At 32.7% G+C, this 20,010-nt stretch overlaps 2 protein-coding genes across 4 annotated transcripts in view; one reads left to right on the top strand and one right to left on the bottom strand.

The window, feature by feature from the left end:
• Nucleotides 1–3,959: 3,959 nt before the first annotated feature.
• LOC123006758 (transcription factor EC) lies at nt 3,960–16,690 on the bottom strand. 2 transcript variants are annotated; one of them, XM_044401500.1, is made up of 6 exons: nt 16,392–16,690; nt 14,075–14,585; nt 5,346–5,532; nt 5,043–5,284; nt 4,726–4,881; nt 3,960–4,683 (listed from the first exon to the last, which is right to left on the bottom strand). In XM_044401500.1, exons 1-6 carry the CDS (start codon nt 16,547–16,549, stop codon nt 4,417–4,419), a joined length of 1,521 nt encoding a protein of 506 aa, XP_044257435.1. In that variant the 5' UTR covers nt 16,550–16,690; the 3' UTR covers nt 3,960–4,416. The 2 variants fall into 2 exon arrangements, with proteins under 2 accessions (XP_044257435.1, XP_044257436.1); XM_044401501.1 differs by having other exon boundaries at nt 3,960–4,662.
• LOC123006759 (procathepsin L) overlaps nt 16,412–20,010 on the top strand; it is a 5,198-nt gene continuing 1,599 nt past the window's right edge. The window contains exons 1-2 of one of the 2 annotated variants that reach the window (XM_044401504.1): nt 16,412–16,964; nt 17,009–17,158. In XM_044401504.1, the coding sequence (XP_044257439.1) occupies nt 16,863–16,964; nt 17,009–17,158 (252 nt within the window). In that variant the 5' untranslated portion in view covers nt 16,412–16,862. The remainder of the gene's footprint in view (nt 16,965–17,008; nt 17,159–20,010) is intronic. The other variant, XM_044401502.1, reaches the window with a different exon arrangement.

Raw genomic sequence — 20,010 nt, 5'->3', positions numbered from 1 at the left:
TTAATTTTATAAAAATAACAAATTTAGACCTAAGTAAAGCCTTGATTCCTCCGTTCAACTTAAAAAAATGTTGTCATATTTGCAACATAGTAGGTAGGTATTTTACAAAACATATGATTTTCTGCAAATTTTTAAGGCATTTTTCAAAACTAAAAAATAATTTGTGTAAATAATTTGCTCGCCAAAAAATTCAATGAAAGTATTAAACCACAACTGAACGAAACGACACCAAAATTTTAATGAAATGTCAATCGTCAAATGTGATTAAAATTTAGAGAAACAAAAAAACACATTCGTATTTTACTACATCTTCTTCTATGAACAACTTGAACTTTTCATTTGAACACATGATATAACTACATCAGTGGTAATCTCCCTTTCATGTATTTTCTTATAAGGGGCGCCTTATTTTTAGTAGCCCAAAAGCGCCAAATATCTTAGGACGGCCCTGTCCATTCTACTATGATTATTTGATTACCCTACAATATTAAAAAAAAAATAAAAACCATCAAAATGCCATTTTTGCGTAAAATTAAGCAAAATTAAAATGTAGCAAAGTTTGTGGTAATGTCGTCCTATTTCCCCTCTCGACATAGCTAGGAACAGTGGCGTACTAAGCAGGATTCCGTGGATTCCACGAAACACGGGCCCAGACCTCAAAGGGGCCCACACCCCGCAGGGGCCCTTTCCGTTGTCCAATTACAAATTACAAATTTAAGAAAGTCCAAAATATTTTTTTTATATTAGCTGTTAAAATTAGGTACTGAATACTAAAAATTGTTATGTTTTCTTGAACTCATAGGTATAGAAAATGTTACGCAGAATTAAATTCTCCTCCATTTAACAAAAAAAAAAAAAGAAAAATGGAGCCTTTCATTTAAAAAAATTGACTTATAAGTACACTGAAAAAAATTTTACTGTGAAATTACAATATAGATAATAGTTTTTTGTGAGCAAAAACAGTGACGTAAATTACATGCTCCATATATTTTTACAAAATGCTGTAATTTTTCCATTTTGTTGTAAATTGATTTTACAATTAAAAATGAAAAATACATAGTAAATTTACATTGGTTTTATTATTACATTGGTAAATTACATATTGCTAAGTAAATTTTACATGGTAAAAATAGGGGTTTACAAGATGTGTTTTTGGTCCTGAATTAGCAACTTTAATGCAACACTTTGTTACTGATAATATGTTATGTAAAACCACGTGACCGTTACAAAACTTTTCATTGGTTCTTATTCACAAGTGTTATGTAAATTAACTTGCTTGTGTTTTTACAAAAGATTTTATCAGTTTACATTGTAAAGTCCAAATTTAAAGTAATTGTGTGATTTTACAACAATTGTATTATGAACTTTACATTAGTTTTGTGATATTAAAAAAAATGTAAATTTTCATATCAGTTACTGCAAAAATTAAAATACAAGTATTATCTTGTAAATTTTCTTGAAATTTACTGGCCTTGAGTTGTAATTGTCCTGTAAATTTACAGCCAAAATATATAGATAGTTGTAATCCTTAGATCATTACCTTTAAAATAGTTTTATAGCCTTGTAAAAAAATAACATTTTTGTACAACTCAAAAACAAAAAACAAAAATTGAAAAATTTTATTCTTGATAATAAAACATCAAATTTTTATAGTACTTTATCATTAATCAATTAGTTTTTCCAAAAAATTAATAGTTTAAGCAAAAAACGTTTGATTCCATACTTTTTATTCACCTGGTATATTTTTTTGAATGATATAAAAATAATTATTGATTTTAACACTGCCATAGTAGGTGTGGGAAGGGGGCCCGTGCAGCCACGATAGAACACGGACCCGTTAAGAGTTTAGTACACCACTGCCTAGAAATATCTTTTTGTTCCAATAAGTTCATTAGTATTTCAGTTAAGGCTCCAGACTCCCTGAAAGCTGGCATATACCTATTACATGTACATTTATTTCATTGTAAAACGCTGATCTAATTCAATTTCCACTCGAGAAATAGAATCTCCTGCTTAAAAAATCATTGATGGTTTTGAGACGTAGAGATAAACACTCAACTATTACAAATACAATAAAATTTTATGATAAAGAAAATTAGTTTTTTTTTTGTACTTAACCATAAAAATTTATTTCAATTAAATATATTGAATTCAACTATATAGAAAATAATATATTCTACTACTACGGTCCAAATATTAATTTCTAAACATAAAAGTGTTTATCGTCATTGTTCTTAATTTCATAAATAAAATGATTAATTAAAACACATTTCATTTTATAGGTACCTATATGTATAAGCTTAGCGCTGACCTCAATTTTAATAATACTTGGTCCATTTAAAGACAAATTATTTAATACAAGAGCTGTTCATACATTTCTCTGCATAGCTCGTAAATCCTTAAATATACACCACATTAAGTTGTTGGTAGTGGAAATGTTTAAATAAAAATCACAAATCTGTTTAAAAAATGTAAGATCTTGATAACTTGTAAAATTTCAAGGATTTTTTCAAAAATACAAATTGAAATATGAATTCAACTTTTGTTAAATTACTGTGTTATCTTCTATACTTTTATGTCGTCCATATTTTTTATCAGTAACTCTATTTATCTAAGATCTTAGATATAAAAAATTGAACCTTTGGGTTATCGGACCGGCAAGGATTTGCTATGGTAAATCTCGATCATATTGTTAGAATTAGGTTTAAACTATTTTAACCTAAACAAGACTTCCAGGTTACGAATGTCAAAATTGATAATCACTTAACTATGAGTTAAAACTCATTTTACCTATGATCTGTTATAAACATAATTACTTACTCTGACAAACTATTACTACTTAGCTCTCTGCTTATTAATTATTTACAAATTATTATTAACTATTAACCAAATTTTCCGTAAAGATAATTTTGCGAAATCATTGCATTACATTACATTTTGTTGTAAATGTGACTTCTAAAAGACGTGAAAATAAAATTAAATACCACTATCACCAAGACGTTTGAAATTTAATTCAAGATAAAAAAACGCTAGATGAATATTTAAAATGATTCATTTAATTTTGAGGAAATTTTATATAGTTTCCACTGGTTTTATAATTTTATTTGTTTTTCGATGTGTACAATATGACGTGGTATTTAGTACGACATAAAACTTAATCCCCAGAAATGTAACAGTAATTAGATTAAAATAATAAATTAAATTTTTCCAAGTTGTATAACTTTCAATTTTTTCACAATACCACACAGATTGACTAAGTAAATATTTAAATTAGCACGTAAGTAATAATAATGCTTCAATGTTAATATGACAAAAAAAATAGTCCAACCATTTTAATCTTAATACAAAAAGATTTACTTATCGTATTAAGACAGCAGTGCTGATCTTGCAAGTGTGTCTTAGAATTAAACTGCCCTTATTTTGAAAAGTCTTAATTAATTATTAATTCAAAATAAAACTATTCGATCTAGTTTCACAATTAAGTTTATATACATACTTACCTTGCATGATAATAATTAATCATCAAGTACCCAAATTTCATATTTAATTGCTAAATGAAGTAGTAATCATTGATCAGATATTTTGTTTGCGTAAATGAACTTATCAAGACACTTGATTCAATTGAAAGCTTTTTGAGGCAATTTCCGTCAAAAAATAACAAATCTATTATTTGTAAATATCTCACAGTAGCGATAATTTCAAAAGAAAAATGTATGTTGAAAACCGATCGAGTTAATATAGCAGGCAGGGTATAGCACCTAAGAAAAAATCTCAATGAGATAAAAGCGATATTAATGAAAAAGTGTGTTGTTATTTAAGAAACTGCGACATTGTTTACTATTAAAATGAAAGTAACAGGAGTGGAACTCAAGTCTGACCTCATCACTTAGCGACACGTCGATATTTGATCTTATTACGTCCTGTCGTGCAAGGATATGGATGTGAAAATGAAACGCCAATTGATAATAATCGTCGATAAATTTTTAGGTAATCATTTTAAAACAATGTTAAAATCTATAATTTTGTTATTAACAACAACAACAAAAATGGTAACACCCTACCCAAAACATCACAATACTTTTATTTACACATATTTGGCTTATTTCTTAATATCTCAATCTCAGACAATCTATAAAATTTGAGCTACGGTACGGGAGACAGTTGAGGCACAAAAGGCGGCACTCGAGGCGTAATACAATTATCTCTAGATAACAACAAAAGTTCCTAACTTGATGTTATTAGTCGAATTCTCTAAATGCTGTATAAACCTAATAAGATTTAAGTAAACCGAAGAAAGCACGCACTTTGCAGGCTTTCTACGAAAACGGTTCGATAATAATGGTAATGGTAATATTGCAGTCACTGTCCATGGGACTCGTGGTGATCGTCGAAACCCAGTCCACACGGACGCTAATATCATGCAATCATGTCAATATCGAGGGTGTCGCCGTCGACTTGTTCTATGTGGCTGGTGGGTGTGGGCAGTCTGGGCTCGCAGAGGAGGCTGTCCTGGGAGGGATGGGCGGGTGAGGTGAGTAGTTGCTCCCCCGAGAGGTCGTTGGGGGAGGACAGCATAGGGTCGCCATTGACGGGCTCGTCGTCGTCCATCAGCTCCTCCATGGTCGACAGACTGAGGGCGGCGTCGTTGATCACATCGGGCATCTGGAAGGCCACATCCGCACCCTGTTTACGTTACAATCGTATTCTTTTGTGCAAGCCACGTACCTTCTTGTTGGGGTCTGACAGCATGATGGGGGGCAGAAGTACGCTCGGAGGTGGCTGGTTTTGGTTCTTCTGGTATGAGTTGTAGGGTGAGTTGTAGCCTTGGAAGTTGAACTCTGATAAGGGTAAACCGTGAGATTTCATCTGACGCTCGAGCTCCTGTGGTAACACATTTGAATAAAATCTTCTGTCGTCAATAAACTTATCAATTATAAGTGGTATGTGAATTTTGCGTCACGTTCGAGTATACTTGATTGAAATTGACACAAGTTATCTATTGTTAATAAGTGACAATTTTTCGATAACTGAGTGCAATTTACCTGGACTCGGAGCTGCAGCCTTCTGTTGATGTGTTCGATTTGTTTTTGTCTAATTTCGGATTGTTTTAGTCTTTGTACTTCGTTTTTGAGACATTTTATATATTCTACTGATGATTTTAATATCGTTCCTTTATTTGGTCGGACGTCTCGCACTATTTCATAGTAAGGATCATTATTCTTCGGCAAGAGAGTACCTAATTCTTTTATTCGATCATTTATGTTGAATCTTCTTCTACGCTCAACTAAAAACCAATCAAAACTGAACAATATATTTCGATTAATCGAATCATTTATTTTACTTACTCATATTATGATTATCTTTCTTTTGTCGGTCTTTTGCAAGAGCATGAAGTTCAGCATCGCTAAGAACAAAAGGTTCATTTTTGATATTTATATCATTTCCTGGTAACGAATTGTCCGATGTTTTAAAACTATCAGAAGCGAGGGAACTTGATTCCAACGAGAGCAGATCGTCAATAAGATCTTCAGCCTGGAAAATGGAAAAACAAAGCCCCTATTATACTCGTATTTTCCCTCACGCTACTAAAATTATTCTATTAAATTTGATGACATGAAGAAAGGTCATTTTTTGGTTTTCGAGGTCGGAGTTTTCTAAGCATGTAATTGATGGTTATTTCCATAATTTGTATAACGCAGTCGCTTCATTGAGCTAATAATACGTTTATACAGTTATCTAATAACAGAACAGCTAAATTCTTGTGTGGCCGACCAAATAAATTTCAATAGTCTTATTAACTACAGGAATCTTTTCATCGAGCTCCCTCAGCTATCACTTACATTTGATAATAGCTCCGCTAAACAGAGCTCAAAATAAAACGACAATTGAGTAATTAAGTAATCCTCTTCGAGCTATAAATTGATTTGTGTTAGGCCACCAAACGGAAAGTATTTGTTTATTATTTTCTTTGAATCATTGCAGTAGATGATTACGGTTTCCTTATCAGAATAAATACTTGTTCGATCAAACCCGAAGTTATTTTAGTTATATGTACAATAAATCCAACAAAGGTTGTGACCATATAAACTAAGGTCAATTCCAGCATCTTCAACAAATCTCAAAAATCTCACCGTGACTAGGCAAAATGTTAACGAGACGATCATTCACACAAAAAAAAGATAATAACGTGGTGAAATTTTTCATTTCGTCACCTTGAAAACGTTCCCTGCAATTAATGTTGAAATTCGGATTGCCGCTGATTGACCTTCTTGCACTACCTACCCATTATTTTTGGATAGAAAGTAAGACAACAATCGTAGCCCTATTTACATTATCACCCAAAAGAGATAAAATTATTTTTATTTCTTCTTATTTTATTCAAGATTAAACGGAAAAATACGCTACAAAAACATAATAAAATCTGAATTAATTTTTATATTAAATAATAATGGTTGGCGATAATAAAAATCAGGATTAGTTCTAGTACATTATGTACAGTCTTATTTAAAACTACGCAAACGCGAGGTTTTAACATGAGATTATCTCTAATCGATGAAAATATCCTTTTGAGATATTAGCGCGTCTGCTGCAATTTAATCCCTTCAATTTATCAAGTGAATCTGTCTAAAGCAAGTTACATAATTTCGCAAAGTTGCAATTAATCACTAAATAAGTCTCGAGGAATTCAAATTGTCAAAAGTTTAAGCTTATAAATGCGCAAGAAGGGCCAAAATGCCTTATCCTTTTTGCACGTGTCTTGAGTTGGTAACAATCCGTTTGTAACGCAACGTAATGATTTATTTAATGAGGTAGCATGGTTCTGAATAAATATTCTCGGACATGTTGGAAATAATTAAAATTTGTTTCGGAATATAACATCAGCGGGGAATGCCAAGAGGATGTTACTCCGAGCTGATCAGGATCACACCCTGTATATGTTTGCGATTTACGAAATAAATTTAATCAGTTTGAACGCAATTCAGATTTAATTATGGCATATAATTCAAGTTGCAGATGAGTTTGCATCACTAACATTGTAAATTAATTTTTATATAACTTTAGACTTTATCATTAAATACACAAGATCTGACACGGTTAATTTACGGCGCTTAAGAAATGTTTTTATAAAGTGTGTTCTACTCCGTTTCTGACGATCACAACAGAATTATGTAAATTTTCTCTAAAAACGTAAGGTCAGGAAAAATAAACCAATGGGCATAATTATACCGACAATAAATCTAAACGTTGCTTAATTTACATGAAACGTTTCCTAAGAGGCGGAATGACATATTCAACCGTGAAGATCAAACTCTGTGGTCCGTAATAATTAATAAAAATGATTTCAAAACATACGAAAAAAAAATTGTAATTGCTACGAGTTAATCAATGGGTCAATGTTTCCCACCACTAGAATCGCGTGTTGAGAAATTTGTGTTATTTTTTAAAACTCAATTGAAAGCTATTTTCAAACTAGAAAGGACCAGAATTGCAATTAAAACTATATCCTCAATTAAAACTACTTTGTTTCATTCACAAACACATGTACATAGGAATGCTTCACATCAACACTTGGACCATTCAATAAACTATTGATATGCAATCGAATCTGATAAAATATTGTAATATATCAATTGTGAAAGTATTTTGAAATGACGAAATCAGGGAAAATTTTTTCATTCGTCAACTGATAATAGAAATATATTAAACACACAAAGGCTCTAATGATCTCGTAAGTGCAAAATGGCGTCTGAATATAGTGTCAATAAACACTATTATTGATAGCATTATGCAATATATTGGCACTAAATCACTGGCACACTTGAAAAGAGAAGCTTAGCGCAATAAATTGTTATTCTAATCAAGAAAATTGTCAGAAATTCTTATTATGTGGTCGCTTAATTTTTTTAATTTGTTTTATTGTCTTTTTATTTTCGTGCACCAGATGCGAAACCATTTAGTAAAAAATTCCGTCAATGCGAAATAATTCATATCAATTAGGACCTACGATCGTCAGAATGTGGGGTGGTAAAACCGGTCAAAGTTCTTCGAATTATTCAATCAGGGAATACCTACAAGTAAGAAACCCTGACCTTGGTCAAATTCAGCGTAAAAGTGTGATTTAAGAAAAACACAAAACAGCAACAAGTAAAATACTGAAAATATCACCTGGGTATAAGCGGGGACTTTCGTAACATGAAATCAGTCTAGTTCTAGAACCAGTTCCAAGTCCTAAAGTTTGGAAATTTTATATCCGACCAAGAGTTGATTCGAAAGTTTGAGAACAAATCGGGGTTATGTCTTGTAAAAACACTGTTAACATCAGTGCCTTATGGCCAATAAAAATAATTAGCGGCCGACCACAATGCGTTATAAACAATAATATCCGATAAAAAAGATCCGTTAAAATGATCGTTATGTAACGTATTTTTAACAACATCCTGTAAATATGGGAATCAGATTCTCACACACAAATTATATTTTTCAATGAATGTGTGTGTAATTATACCACTGCGATTTTATTGGCGACGTCCTTGACCTACAAATCGCCGCTTGTTAAAATTCATAGTACACATTTTGCTTGGTAAAATAAATGTCATTAACCTAGATAGCGGAAAAAATCAGCTATTCTTATTAGGGGATGCACCTGAAAAACGGACACGCGGGCTAGGCGAGTGAGACGAAGCGTGGATTTGCGGCTCTACAGTTCATTTGTTTTACCTTGGACTAGCATTGTGCACTTTAAAACCATATTTCTTGCGAAGTGACTCAACAAATCTTAATTTGATTGCATAACGATTGAAAATGAATTAGCTCAAACTAAATGACAAAACTATATATCAAGTGTCTGTTTGCAACGTTTCTTTAATCTACTTTGCAATCTCAGCGTTATTTATTCAATGAAAACAAATTTGGGTTAGTGCTACCATATTTCAACTTGCTACGATCTCCAACCCCAATCGAATTTTTTGGATCGCTGATTTTAAACAAATTTTTGTTCCGGCTATACAAACAGCTGAAGGACGTTTTTCCGTGGTGTTTTTACCGAAATCCTTTACATAATTATTATCAAAATGCGGCATAATAAAGATATTTAATACTGAAACGACGACGTTTTCTCATGACGATGCTAACAAGCGCCTCATTTAGCGCATTTGGAGGTTTAACAAGACAAGCTACACACTTATTTGTTTAAATTTAACACGTCCATTCTAACACATAATGACAACAAGCAAATATCAAAACCGACATTTAATAATGCAACTCGTCAAATTCTAATAGCAAAATTTTTTGAAAAAAAAAACACAAACCAACAATCTGATAAACAAACGTTACTTAAGTGGATAAACTGTTTTAAACGTCATCCAGCACTTCATTGCTACTTTGTTGGATTCTTAATTGATAATGTAGATTACAGCCAACAAGGACGGCGTCTCTTAACTTTCTTCCAGACACTCTTCACCACTAGCGGAAATAATAGGTCGGTATTAAGGACCAATCAAATAATTGCACCAAACGACCGTTCGTGCAACAAATAATCAAATTAACAAAAGGCAAATAATAGAAAAATCACATAAAAAAATTAAATTGCTTGATAAATCGCTTTTCCAGATTTAAGTTAGTACCTTACATCTCCTGGTGATGATATTATAAACCGGCATTTTCGGTGGCTATAGGTGATTTATCCAAACGTAACCGAACCGGATTTAACACAACTCTAGCACATAGCAATAGTTTGGTGGCCGATTTGGAAGTATCGTGGTGAAACAGCAATGAGTTGAAACGCGCGCGGTGACAATTGACAGATCAGAAACGACTGAAGCTAAAGCGCGAGTGACGTACTATGCGATAAACACCACACAAGCGCAAAAAGGGTACTAAATCACTAGTTTTAAAGTAAGATCGGCGCGCGCACCACGTGTATAGTGAACTTCAGGCGGTGCAAGTAGTTTCGCAAACCTAAAATGTCATCGACAAGTGCAAATCACCCTCGACTATCACCTCTAGTGATATTTCGAAGAATATACAACGCCCACTTAGAGGGTCCCGAGTTTGATAGTTCGCCCACCGGTTTGGTTTAACCGATATAACCGATTAACTGCATCCTTTATTTGTAAAATCAGGTCAATGTTCGCATTAATATTTATTTATTTACATAATTTCATATTTTCCCATAGCGAATAAAGGTCGATTTTTACAGTCCTGTTTCCATAAAGAAGTGCATTAAAGCTTGGCTTATTAAGCCAATAATGACTTAATTATCATTCTCGAGTGTAGATAAATGAAAGTGATTGTGTTTTAGGGGTCACAAAATTTTCTGCTAACGTCAGACTCCAAGAAAATCCCAACGGTGAGAAAAATCAAAGTCCAGACGAAACATTAAACAATCACTAAAGAATTAATTAAGCCCACGACAAATATTGACTTTCTTCCAGCAGCTAAGTAACCTGGTTTCAAGCTTATTACATAGACTTTTCTAAGTATTTTCTTAAGTACCTACTTAACCCATACCTATATTAATTACGAAACGATATCAATGCGTGCGTTGTCACCTGTCGTGATAATGATCTCTTTTTGTATCTTACTCTGACTCACAATAATAACAAATGGAATAGAAGTTGAAAGTTGTAAGACGAGAAAATTTTGTGGGTTGAATAAGGTGGAGTCGTGAGAAGACTGGCTTTCGCGAATTTTAAATTTAATTCTTTATTTACAGAGGTGGCGCTTGGAGTTGTGATGACGTCAATCATTAGGCTATTAAAATTTGAAGGAAATATCCATATTTATGTATTAAAAAAATCTTCTTAATTCTTTTGTGGTGGTATTATCAGTGGCTGCTATTTGTGCAGTTACGAAATATGTTACGCAACGTAATTATATCCTTTAATTAGCTGTAGAGGACGCAGACGCTCTTCTCTTCAAACAATGCTGTTGATTTATATAGAGGAATTGTGCGGATCGAATTATTATTGAAAAATATCCATTCGGAAAACTAATAACACGTTTTGTAATTATAATACACTAGAATTATTATAGCTTCACGGAAAAGGCTTTATAGTAATAGCACCGACACGAACCATATGAAAATTAGAAAAATAAATTTTGCGTTTCAAGCATGTGTATATATTGTACATTCATAAATTTTGTGCAAATATTGATCATTAGGTGCTCAAAAATGTCGATAATGAGCAACAACAGTTAATAACTAAGAAAAAAAGCAAGGCAGTAAAACCTTATCGTCACTTTTGTAATTGTTCCTATTAAAAAAAAATGGGAATACAATAATGTAAGATAAAACGATAGATAATAAACGATTTTGATATTAATTAATTTTCCCCTCCCATTTTATTCGCATTTATGGTACCTCACTTATCAATTACTTGTAATTTACTACAGTGTAATAAATTGTAAATAATCCTGTTGTAAATTACGAACAAGTGTGTCTACCCACATTTGAGGTCACTATCCAGTCGAAAGCATGCAAAATGTAAAATCACACAAAACTCAAATCATTTTCATTGCCCTTGACTTTACAAAATTCTTCCATGGAAAATCCCGCTCATTGGGCCTTGTCGATTTTTTCAAAAGAAATCTCTAATTTCTCTAATCGCCTCATGAATATTTAGCAGTTCCAATAAACAAACTCTTCGTTCGGAATAAATTTAACCTGACATGTACACACTTGTTGAGAAAAGTCAACTCGTTGACAAAAATCCATTTTGTAACAATCAATTTTATATTCAATAATTGCTTGCCACAAAATTAAACGCTTCTTACATAACATTTTTATATATAATGCTACGCTACGCTTTGAATAAAACATGAGCCGCACTGGCACAAATTTGGGACAACAAATAAATTCGTCAAAACAAAAAGAAATCATTTTTAGCAGACGCAAATTGCTGCTGCTGCTCTAAGATGTCATAATCATGCAGCAATGTTGCGGTTGTGATGGCCACCACCAGCTATTATTTCAAATAATAATAAGTAAATCGACATGCGTTCATAATTGACCATGTACTCAATAAACAAAGCCTGATCCGATTTGCACTGGAATCCCCTACCATTGTTCCCACGATGTGACACGCAATCGAATCAATCGAAATAATACAAACCGCACAATTAATACTACGGCCCTATTAATATTAGCCCATAATTCATTACATAACGCGAAGGTCGTCTATCAATTTTAAAATGATTGCAACCGTAGATAATTTCTCAGTTAGGCCTGTATTACTGGTTGCCTGATCAACAATTTGTTGTCTATTAAAATAATTACAGTGTAATCTGTCTTAACGGACACCTCCTATACGGTTAAACAGACATTTTTGTTTGCCCCGTTTTGACCCGATGTATTTCAAATGGCGTTGTCCCTCTGTTAAACGGACTCTCTCATAAGCGGACACCCAATACGGGCTATTAGACGTGACGTCACAGACGCGACTGTCTGAAGCTAAACATACAGTGTTGCCAGTTGTGATACTAGAGTACCAAATTGATACTAGATTTTTTTTACTAGATATTTATATTTACTTGTAAACAAATAATAATTTATATTCTCAGCCAAATACACATTATGTGAATGTTAATATATTTTATTTTGTTTTGTTTTGATACGACCTATCCACTCCTGTCGTTTGCAACATTCTGGCAATGCTGTAAACATATTTTTGACGTACACAGAAAGTGAGGTTAGAACAGATTAAATTACAGAAATGTTGACTACAATTGTTAAAACCATTACGAAACGACACACATTTTTCATAGCAACTATTTCCTTACAAACAAGCTCCCTACACGTCCAGGATTCAAGAAATAAATTTTTATTTGTTTAGCTTCAAAGGTACAGTCACCAGTACCTTGCTGACGTCACACTAATAGCGCGTATTCGGAACGTTGAATTCTAGTTCTTTGTCTTAAGCGGACAACATGTCATGCGCTTGTATGACTAACCGTCAGAAAATTAGGGGAATCACATATATTAAAATTCAACCTTAGCAGTGGTGAAATTCTGTCCATCTTTGTGTTCTTATGTATTACATATAAATACTATTTGTATTAAGTTAACAAAGAAATACCGAAGAAATAGACTGCCCAATAAAGAATATTATGCAGTATGTCCCCGGATTGAGTTTACAAGGAAAAAAAAATGTTATCCTTAATTTTATGTTGAAACTTCAAAGAAATAACATTTTTTGCTTAACCTGAAATGAGCAAACTTTATTATTCTGATTCAGTAGGAAGAACAGTTAATTTTTCTCTTGATTTTGGACTTATAAATAATTTTTCTCTGCTTTTCAAATCTCATTACATTGGCGATTTTATATTTTTTTTGACAACGATGTCACTTTGAAAATTAATTAATGAATTGAATAATGATTGTTCTTGTTAAAAATGACTGTATTTTTTTTTGTTAAAGCTAGATTTGCTCATTTCAAGAAGCAAACTACTACTTTTCGTCAAAAAGTACTTGATAAGTCCTATTATTGTATCAAATACTATATTATTATCTTTTTAATATTTTGTTATTTTGTGTTCATGTACACTTATTTCTTTTAAGCGGACACCTCCATTAACCGGACAAAAAGCATGTCACCGTCGGTGTACGCTTATGGGAAATTTCACTGTAACATGTTTAAAAAAATTTCGATAACTAAACCCCCCCCTACAAAGCCAAATACATAATAATTATAATTGAGGAACCTAAAGACATTGCCGATGAGAATCTAATGAGCCCAAAAATCTTTTAAAACACTACAAGACCAAGAAAAAAATTCTTAATGGGTTTTTAATCATTTTTAAACAAAATTTTAAATGATAATATAAACGTCTACGCTGTAATTTAGCTGTACATTTAAATTTAAATAAAAAATGACGTTATTAATTTTTTTGATATGTTTTCCTTTTCCTTGTTTCCTTTTATCATTATTATTGTTAATAATAAAAAGTTGACCTTAATTTTGTCGCTTCTTTTCACAATTTTTTGTGGAACGGTATAATCAAAGCTTAATAGTGTAAACCAGTAAATAAATTTGGTTACCCAATTTGCTGCGAAAAGGCCATGTGTGCAACTTACCTCCGAGGTGCTAGTGGCGCCTGAGCTTAGCGCTGGCGACATAGCAACAGCATCAGGACTGGGGCACGGAACTTGGAAAGGATGCGAATGAACAAGTGATTGCTGCGGTATCAATGGGCCGACGGGTACGGCGCCCCCCATTCCGGGAGCGCTGTGTGTCTGTTGCACCGGATTTTGCAAATTGTTCAAGAAATGTGCGTTGCCCGGAGATTGGAATGATTCGCTGAGGTACTGCCTCACTTGACTCTTTTGTTTCTGTATCACATGGTACCTAGTAGGATTTGCTAATTTTGTTTGAACTTGTAAAACTTGGGGAGGAACCTCTACCGCTAAACTGTGCAATGGCACTTTCATGGCTGAGGCTGGCGGTCTTTGTTGCATGGCTTGAGCTTGAGCTTGTCTTGCTCTTTCTTGTGCTTGTCTTTCTTGTTCCATCAGTGCTTGGTCTCGCATCAGTTGGAGTTTTAACTGAGTTCGGGATAATGGGGTTGCGGTTTTTAGATTCGGCGGACTGGAACAAACGATAGCGAGTTTGATGGCTCCGAATGTGATAATTACACTGAATTAAAAACGACTCACGAGACGCTGATTTAATTATTAAAAGTTGGAAACTATACATACAATATAGTTAATACGAGGCAATTGTTTCAATTACTTAAACAAACACCAGCTTTTTAAGACTTTCTTAATTATTGCAGAAATCCGACCGTACAAATTAAAAATAAGTATATTATTTTTATTTGCTCGTCATTTCTTAATAAAACAACTCCACCGCTAACGCAAAGATCAACAAAAATTACTATTTGGTTTTTTGGCGCTTAGTCAATATGCACATCAAACACAATCAAAAAATGTGTATAGTATTTGTTGTTGACGTCAGTAACACGTCCCCATTAAATATGTAAATGATAACATATGGGGAATTGCTCTAAATTATGAGTCATTTTAATAATCAGCACACAAAGAAAAGAGCATTTCACACAATCCTATTTACTATTTAAATTTAATAATCCGAGATTCGCTTAATTGAAAATTTTCATACAAATGGACTTACATTCGAAAATACAATGATATTGACAAATGGCATAATAAATAAATAAACAATTTAGTTAGCAAGTCTGAATCTACACTAAATCTTCTAAAGTTAACGTCGCATGACCCTCTAATCCAAAATAATGAAAAGGTTAAAATAGTTTCCAAACGCACCACTTTTCCTTATCGCTACATCCATTAATTAGTAATGTTATCATATATTTTTGTTTAACTCAAATTTCGTTGCAATATCTTCCTAATTAATTTACTAAAAGCAATCAGAATATGATTTTTTCATATTTAGCAACATATTAAATAAAAATAATTTTGAAATCGTTTGTAAACATCTGTGTAACTGTAGAAGCACATGGGGGCGGGGTTAGTCGCAAAATCTTTCCGTAACTACAAAAGCCAGCTTGCTATAATGTGTTGAAAAATAAAAACACAATAAACAATGCGTACAAATTTCGATATGTAGTAAGTTGACTTTCTAAGAAATGATATCGAGAATAATATTATCTGTAATTGGAGAGACGTTAAAAAGGTTACGGATTTTATAACCGCGTAGAACGCATTGTTTTATTTGGGAAACCGATGAATCAAGATTGATGTAATTGTGGTGAGATTTTCGCGTCTATAAATGGCTTGTTTTGGGGATAAATCGATACCCTTGATAAATTATTGGCGCGATATTTGTTCGGCCGTTGCCAAAGTGGACGCACGTGTGCCAAAATGATGGTTTTCTTTTGTCCATTGAAAATTGAAACATGTAAGAAATTGATTGAGGGAATTTTGTGAACAAACTTGACATTTTAATTTGGTACACGACAGCAATAAACCAGTTCTATCTTGCATTGCACCATGGAAAATTAACATTCCTTCTCTAATTAAAGGGAGCAAAGCTGAAAGAAAATAAGAAAAAAAATATATCTCAAAACCGTACATCCTTTGATAGGGCTGAAGGTATCAGCGAATGAGTAATTTTTGCCATAGTAAACAAGATTGGAGCTTTGTTTAATTTGAGGAAATCCTTCAGTGCAGAAAGGTGATGTTTGGCAATACTTCAAAAAGTTTAATATTAGTATAGTATTTGGTTTATTAATAGCAAGCGTAAAATTCTTCGACATGATTGTGTTTAGCCCTTATCCATTCTGATTTGTGTTGGTACAATCACCGGCCAATTTTCGAAATTGTTACTCTTGCCTCAATGACATCAACTATTTATTAAACAATTAAATCAGCGGCTCACGTGAGTTAGGCTCTGGATAATTATTCTTTGGCTCACCTTTCGTTTATAGGCATTGTTTTAGAAGTTAGTTCGTAAAACTCTTGATTTTTCGGGGTACCCAAGAGATCATCAAAATCAATCGCACTTTCTATATCGAAATCGTCGGACAAGAGAGCCGACAGATCGTAGCCTAAATCAATACCAGATTCAGCCATTTTTCACAATTCAATGCACAGATTTGTTTGTATCAGTTAGGTTGTGTCGCTCGATGTCATATCTCTTCTTATCTGCCGACGTACTGTTTTAAAGACCGACAGCCAAACATCAGCCGAAGTTTATTCAAATCGAACTCGAGACTGAGTTTCCCTCATAACAATGTCATGGACAAAGTCGACTTTGCGCACGCAACATACTTAAGTGGGATTGGAACGCTCCCATCTATTCAAAAATCGCGCTATAAGCAAAATTTTTGCAAACGATTGAGACTCAGCTAATTTATTAAAAAAAATATGACACATCATTGCAAACATGAAAACCATCCAAACTATTGTATTCGCCACAGTTCTAGTGAAACTGGGACGACTTCAAGAAAATATCACTGATTTAGATGAAAAGTGGGAAAAGTTTAAGGTAAAAAAACTTGACTAAATTCCTGTGTAAACACAATTTTTTAGCAAGCATACAATAAAACCTATTACGGATATCTTGACACATCGAGGAAATTAGCGTGGCAGTCTAATGTAGAGAAAATTAAGAGGCATAATGAAGAAGCCGATAAAGGACTGCATTCCTATTACATAAAGGAGAATCATTTAAGTGACATGGTAAGACTACGTCGACTAAAATGACTACATCAAAAAATGAATTTCTTTCTTATCATCGGTTATAATGAAATAATGAAATAATAGCTGTCTAAAAAATATACAGCCATAAATACTAAAAATTATCAACATATATGTACGTTGTATAAAAACTACAACTTTTTTGAGCTAGAGTTCAGAAAAAATGAAATATTTGTATATAATTCCGGATTAAGCGGTAATCGGTTCCGGTTGCTTATTGCACAATTCCAATTCGATAATTTCACATTGTCTAAATTCTCATCAGTAGTTAATATTTCTCGCATTATTTTGTATTCAATTTTTTGGTCATGATGCACAATATCGATTTGAGACGTTGATAAAACTATCTCAAGTATGATTTCTAAGCCAAAGGGAATGTTGTGGGCATGGGCGCCCGCAGAAATTTTTCTCAGGGGGGGCAAAAAACAAAAACACACTTTCGATAGTACATGTGGTTGGTGGAAAAGTTATAAACGCTATCACTTTCTATAGAAAGTCTAGCTTACGTTTAAAAAAATGTCTTATATCCATTTTAAAAATATCACCAAACATAAACACACGGACCCACCAACGAAACAAATAACTCTTATTAAAGGAGTAGATTTTTCAAGTAGCAAAGGCAAAAACCAGAACGATACTGTTATACATGGTAAACTAATCCACAAATTCTAAGTTTTCAAATATAGGACTTACTAACTAAGAAATAAAAGCGTTTTATTTGTTTTGTTTATACAATAAATTCGTTCCTCGAATTATCGTTTCAATAAAACGTCTTGAATCTGAGCGCTAATTTGCCGAACGTAAGGCATTCAGTGTCATTCTACATTATAAAATATTTTGTAAACAGTCTTTTCCCATTGGAAGTTCAACAAATCGGCTGTTGAAAAAAGGAACTTCCTAAAAAAATTATTTTGATGATCCCAGTAGGGGCAACGGCCCCCACTGTCAGGTGCGGACTCGCAAGTTTTTATATGGAGTGCTAAGTTGAAATGGGGGCCCAATATACAGTACAATAAATAGTATATTAAAGAACAAGTTTCATAAGGGTTGAGTGCGCCAATGCCATTATAAAACGAGTATTTTATGCTATTTTTTCTAATTTGCGCCCCTTTTTTCTTATTTTAATTAAAAAAATATTTATTTTTGTCGCCTAGAGAATTTTGTGTTAGTTGGTATCGGTTCTTCTTCTTGGATCTTCTTGGTATGGAAACGATGAACAAAAACACGATTAGCCCGTCACACCAAACTTTTATTTTAATAGCACAACGCGTTTCAACCACAAAACTTTTAAAGTTTTATTCTCACCTGAGGATGACCACTTTGTGGTTGAAACGCGTTGTGCTATTAATATAAAAGTTTGGTGTGACGGGCTAATCGTGTTTTTGTTCATTGGTATCGGTTGGTAATACTCGGCGCCCACCTGTTTTTTGAGTCATTTCTGCCGTCTGTCATTAAAAATAAAATTTACAAATTATTAGTTATTAATGTTACAACATAATAATATTAAATACAATATGAGAAACAGAATTTAGTTTGCACTCTGCCCGAAATTCCCGAAATTGTCGAAGCAACAACGCAAAATTTGTTACCTGACAAGTCAAAAGCGGCATCCAAAAACTAAATAACCCTAAATTCATTAAAGCACAGTGTGCTTAAGATAGCCATAAACGTATTATAAACGCAAATTAGAAAAAATATGTATAAAAACTACTTGTCATTTAATGTAGTAATTTTTTTTGAAGGAGTTTGTTTCCTCTATTGAGATTGTGACGTCAGTTGAAATCATGATGGTTAAATAAACGAAAATAAAGTTTTTATATGAACGTCTTCAGAGGCTGCTTGTAATTTTAATTTTTGTTTTTCTTTTCGTTTCTGTGCACCAAATTTATACTTATATTTAGATTTTTCCATTATTTATGCCCACTAATAATTAAAAAAAAATAATTAAAGTAAATTAAATTAAGTAAAAACGATATTTTATATCGGTTGATTAAAAAATGTGGACATAATTTTAATTACGAATACCCCTCTACAATGGAGAATAGAAAGTACAGTTTTTGTTGACCCACCTCAAAAAATAGAAAAATTACAACTTTCCAAAAATCGCTATGAAAAAATTATTTTCTGGAAATATTTTTGTTACCGTTTATCCGATTATTATTAAATTTTGCAAAAAACACATTCTTTGATTTGGTGTAAACGGAAGTCTTGTAGAAGCTATACATTTCCGGTAGCAATGGGTCCTCCCAGTTTTGGGATCATAACTTTTTTTCGGCTTATTAATTTCTGTTTTTGATACAGCCCAATCATTTTTTTTTATAAAAAAAGGTAGTTTCATATCGCCAAAATGTACCGTTTTCGAGTTATTTGAGTTTAAACTAAATTCTACACCGCGCTGCAAAATCAGAATTTATAAATTTTGAGCGTACCTTGGAAACAATCCACTACGAATGACATCGCTGTCAATGCTGTCATATTTAATGTAAATTTCATTAAATCCAAAGGAATATTTGTTTATTTCTTGATGATTATAAAAGCTGTAATTTTTCTAGTGCTTGATGAATTGAATTAATAAATACTGTGCTACCTATGCTCATTTGTGGAGGAGTATTCGTGATTAAAATTATGACACAAATTTTTGAATCACTTGTATAAATCCACGCCGAATTTTTCTTACATGAGTGTAAGACCTTATAAACAAAATTGAGCTAAAATCATTGAAATTATAGAAATTATAGTTTTATTTTTTATGATGGCAATTTTTTAATTCCTTCAAACTAAACACACTTAGCTTCTCTGAAAAACGCGTTTCAGCACTTTATGGATTAGCTCTA

This window comes from Tribolium madens, unplaced genomic scaffold (assembly GCF_015345945.1).
Source record: "Tribolium madens isolate multiple individuals breed KSU strain unplaced genomic scaffold, Tmad_KSU_1.1 Scaffold_2;HRSCAF=44;Tcas5.2_LGX, whole genome shotgun sequence".
NCBI classification, from domain to species: domain Eukaryota; kingdom Metazoa; phylum Arthropoda; class Insecta; order Coleoptera; family Tenebrionidae; genus Tribolium; species Tribolium madens.
This window is presented reverse-complemented; position numbering and strand designations above follow the sequence as displayed.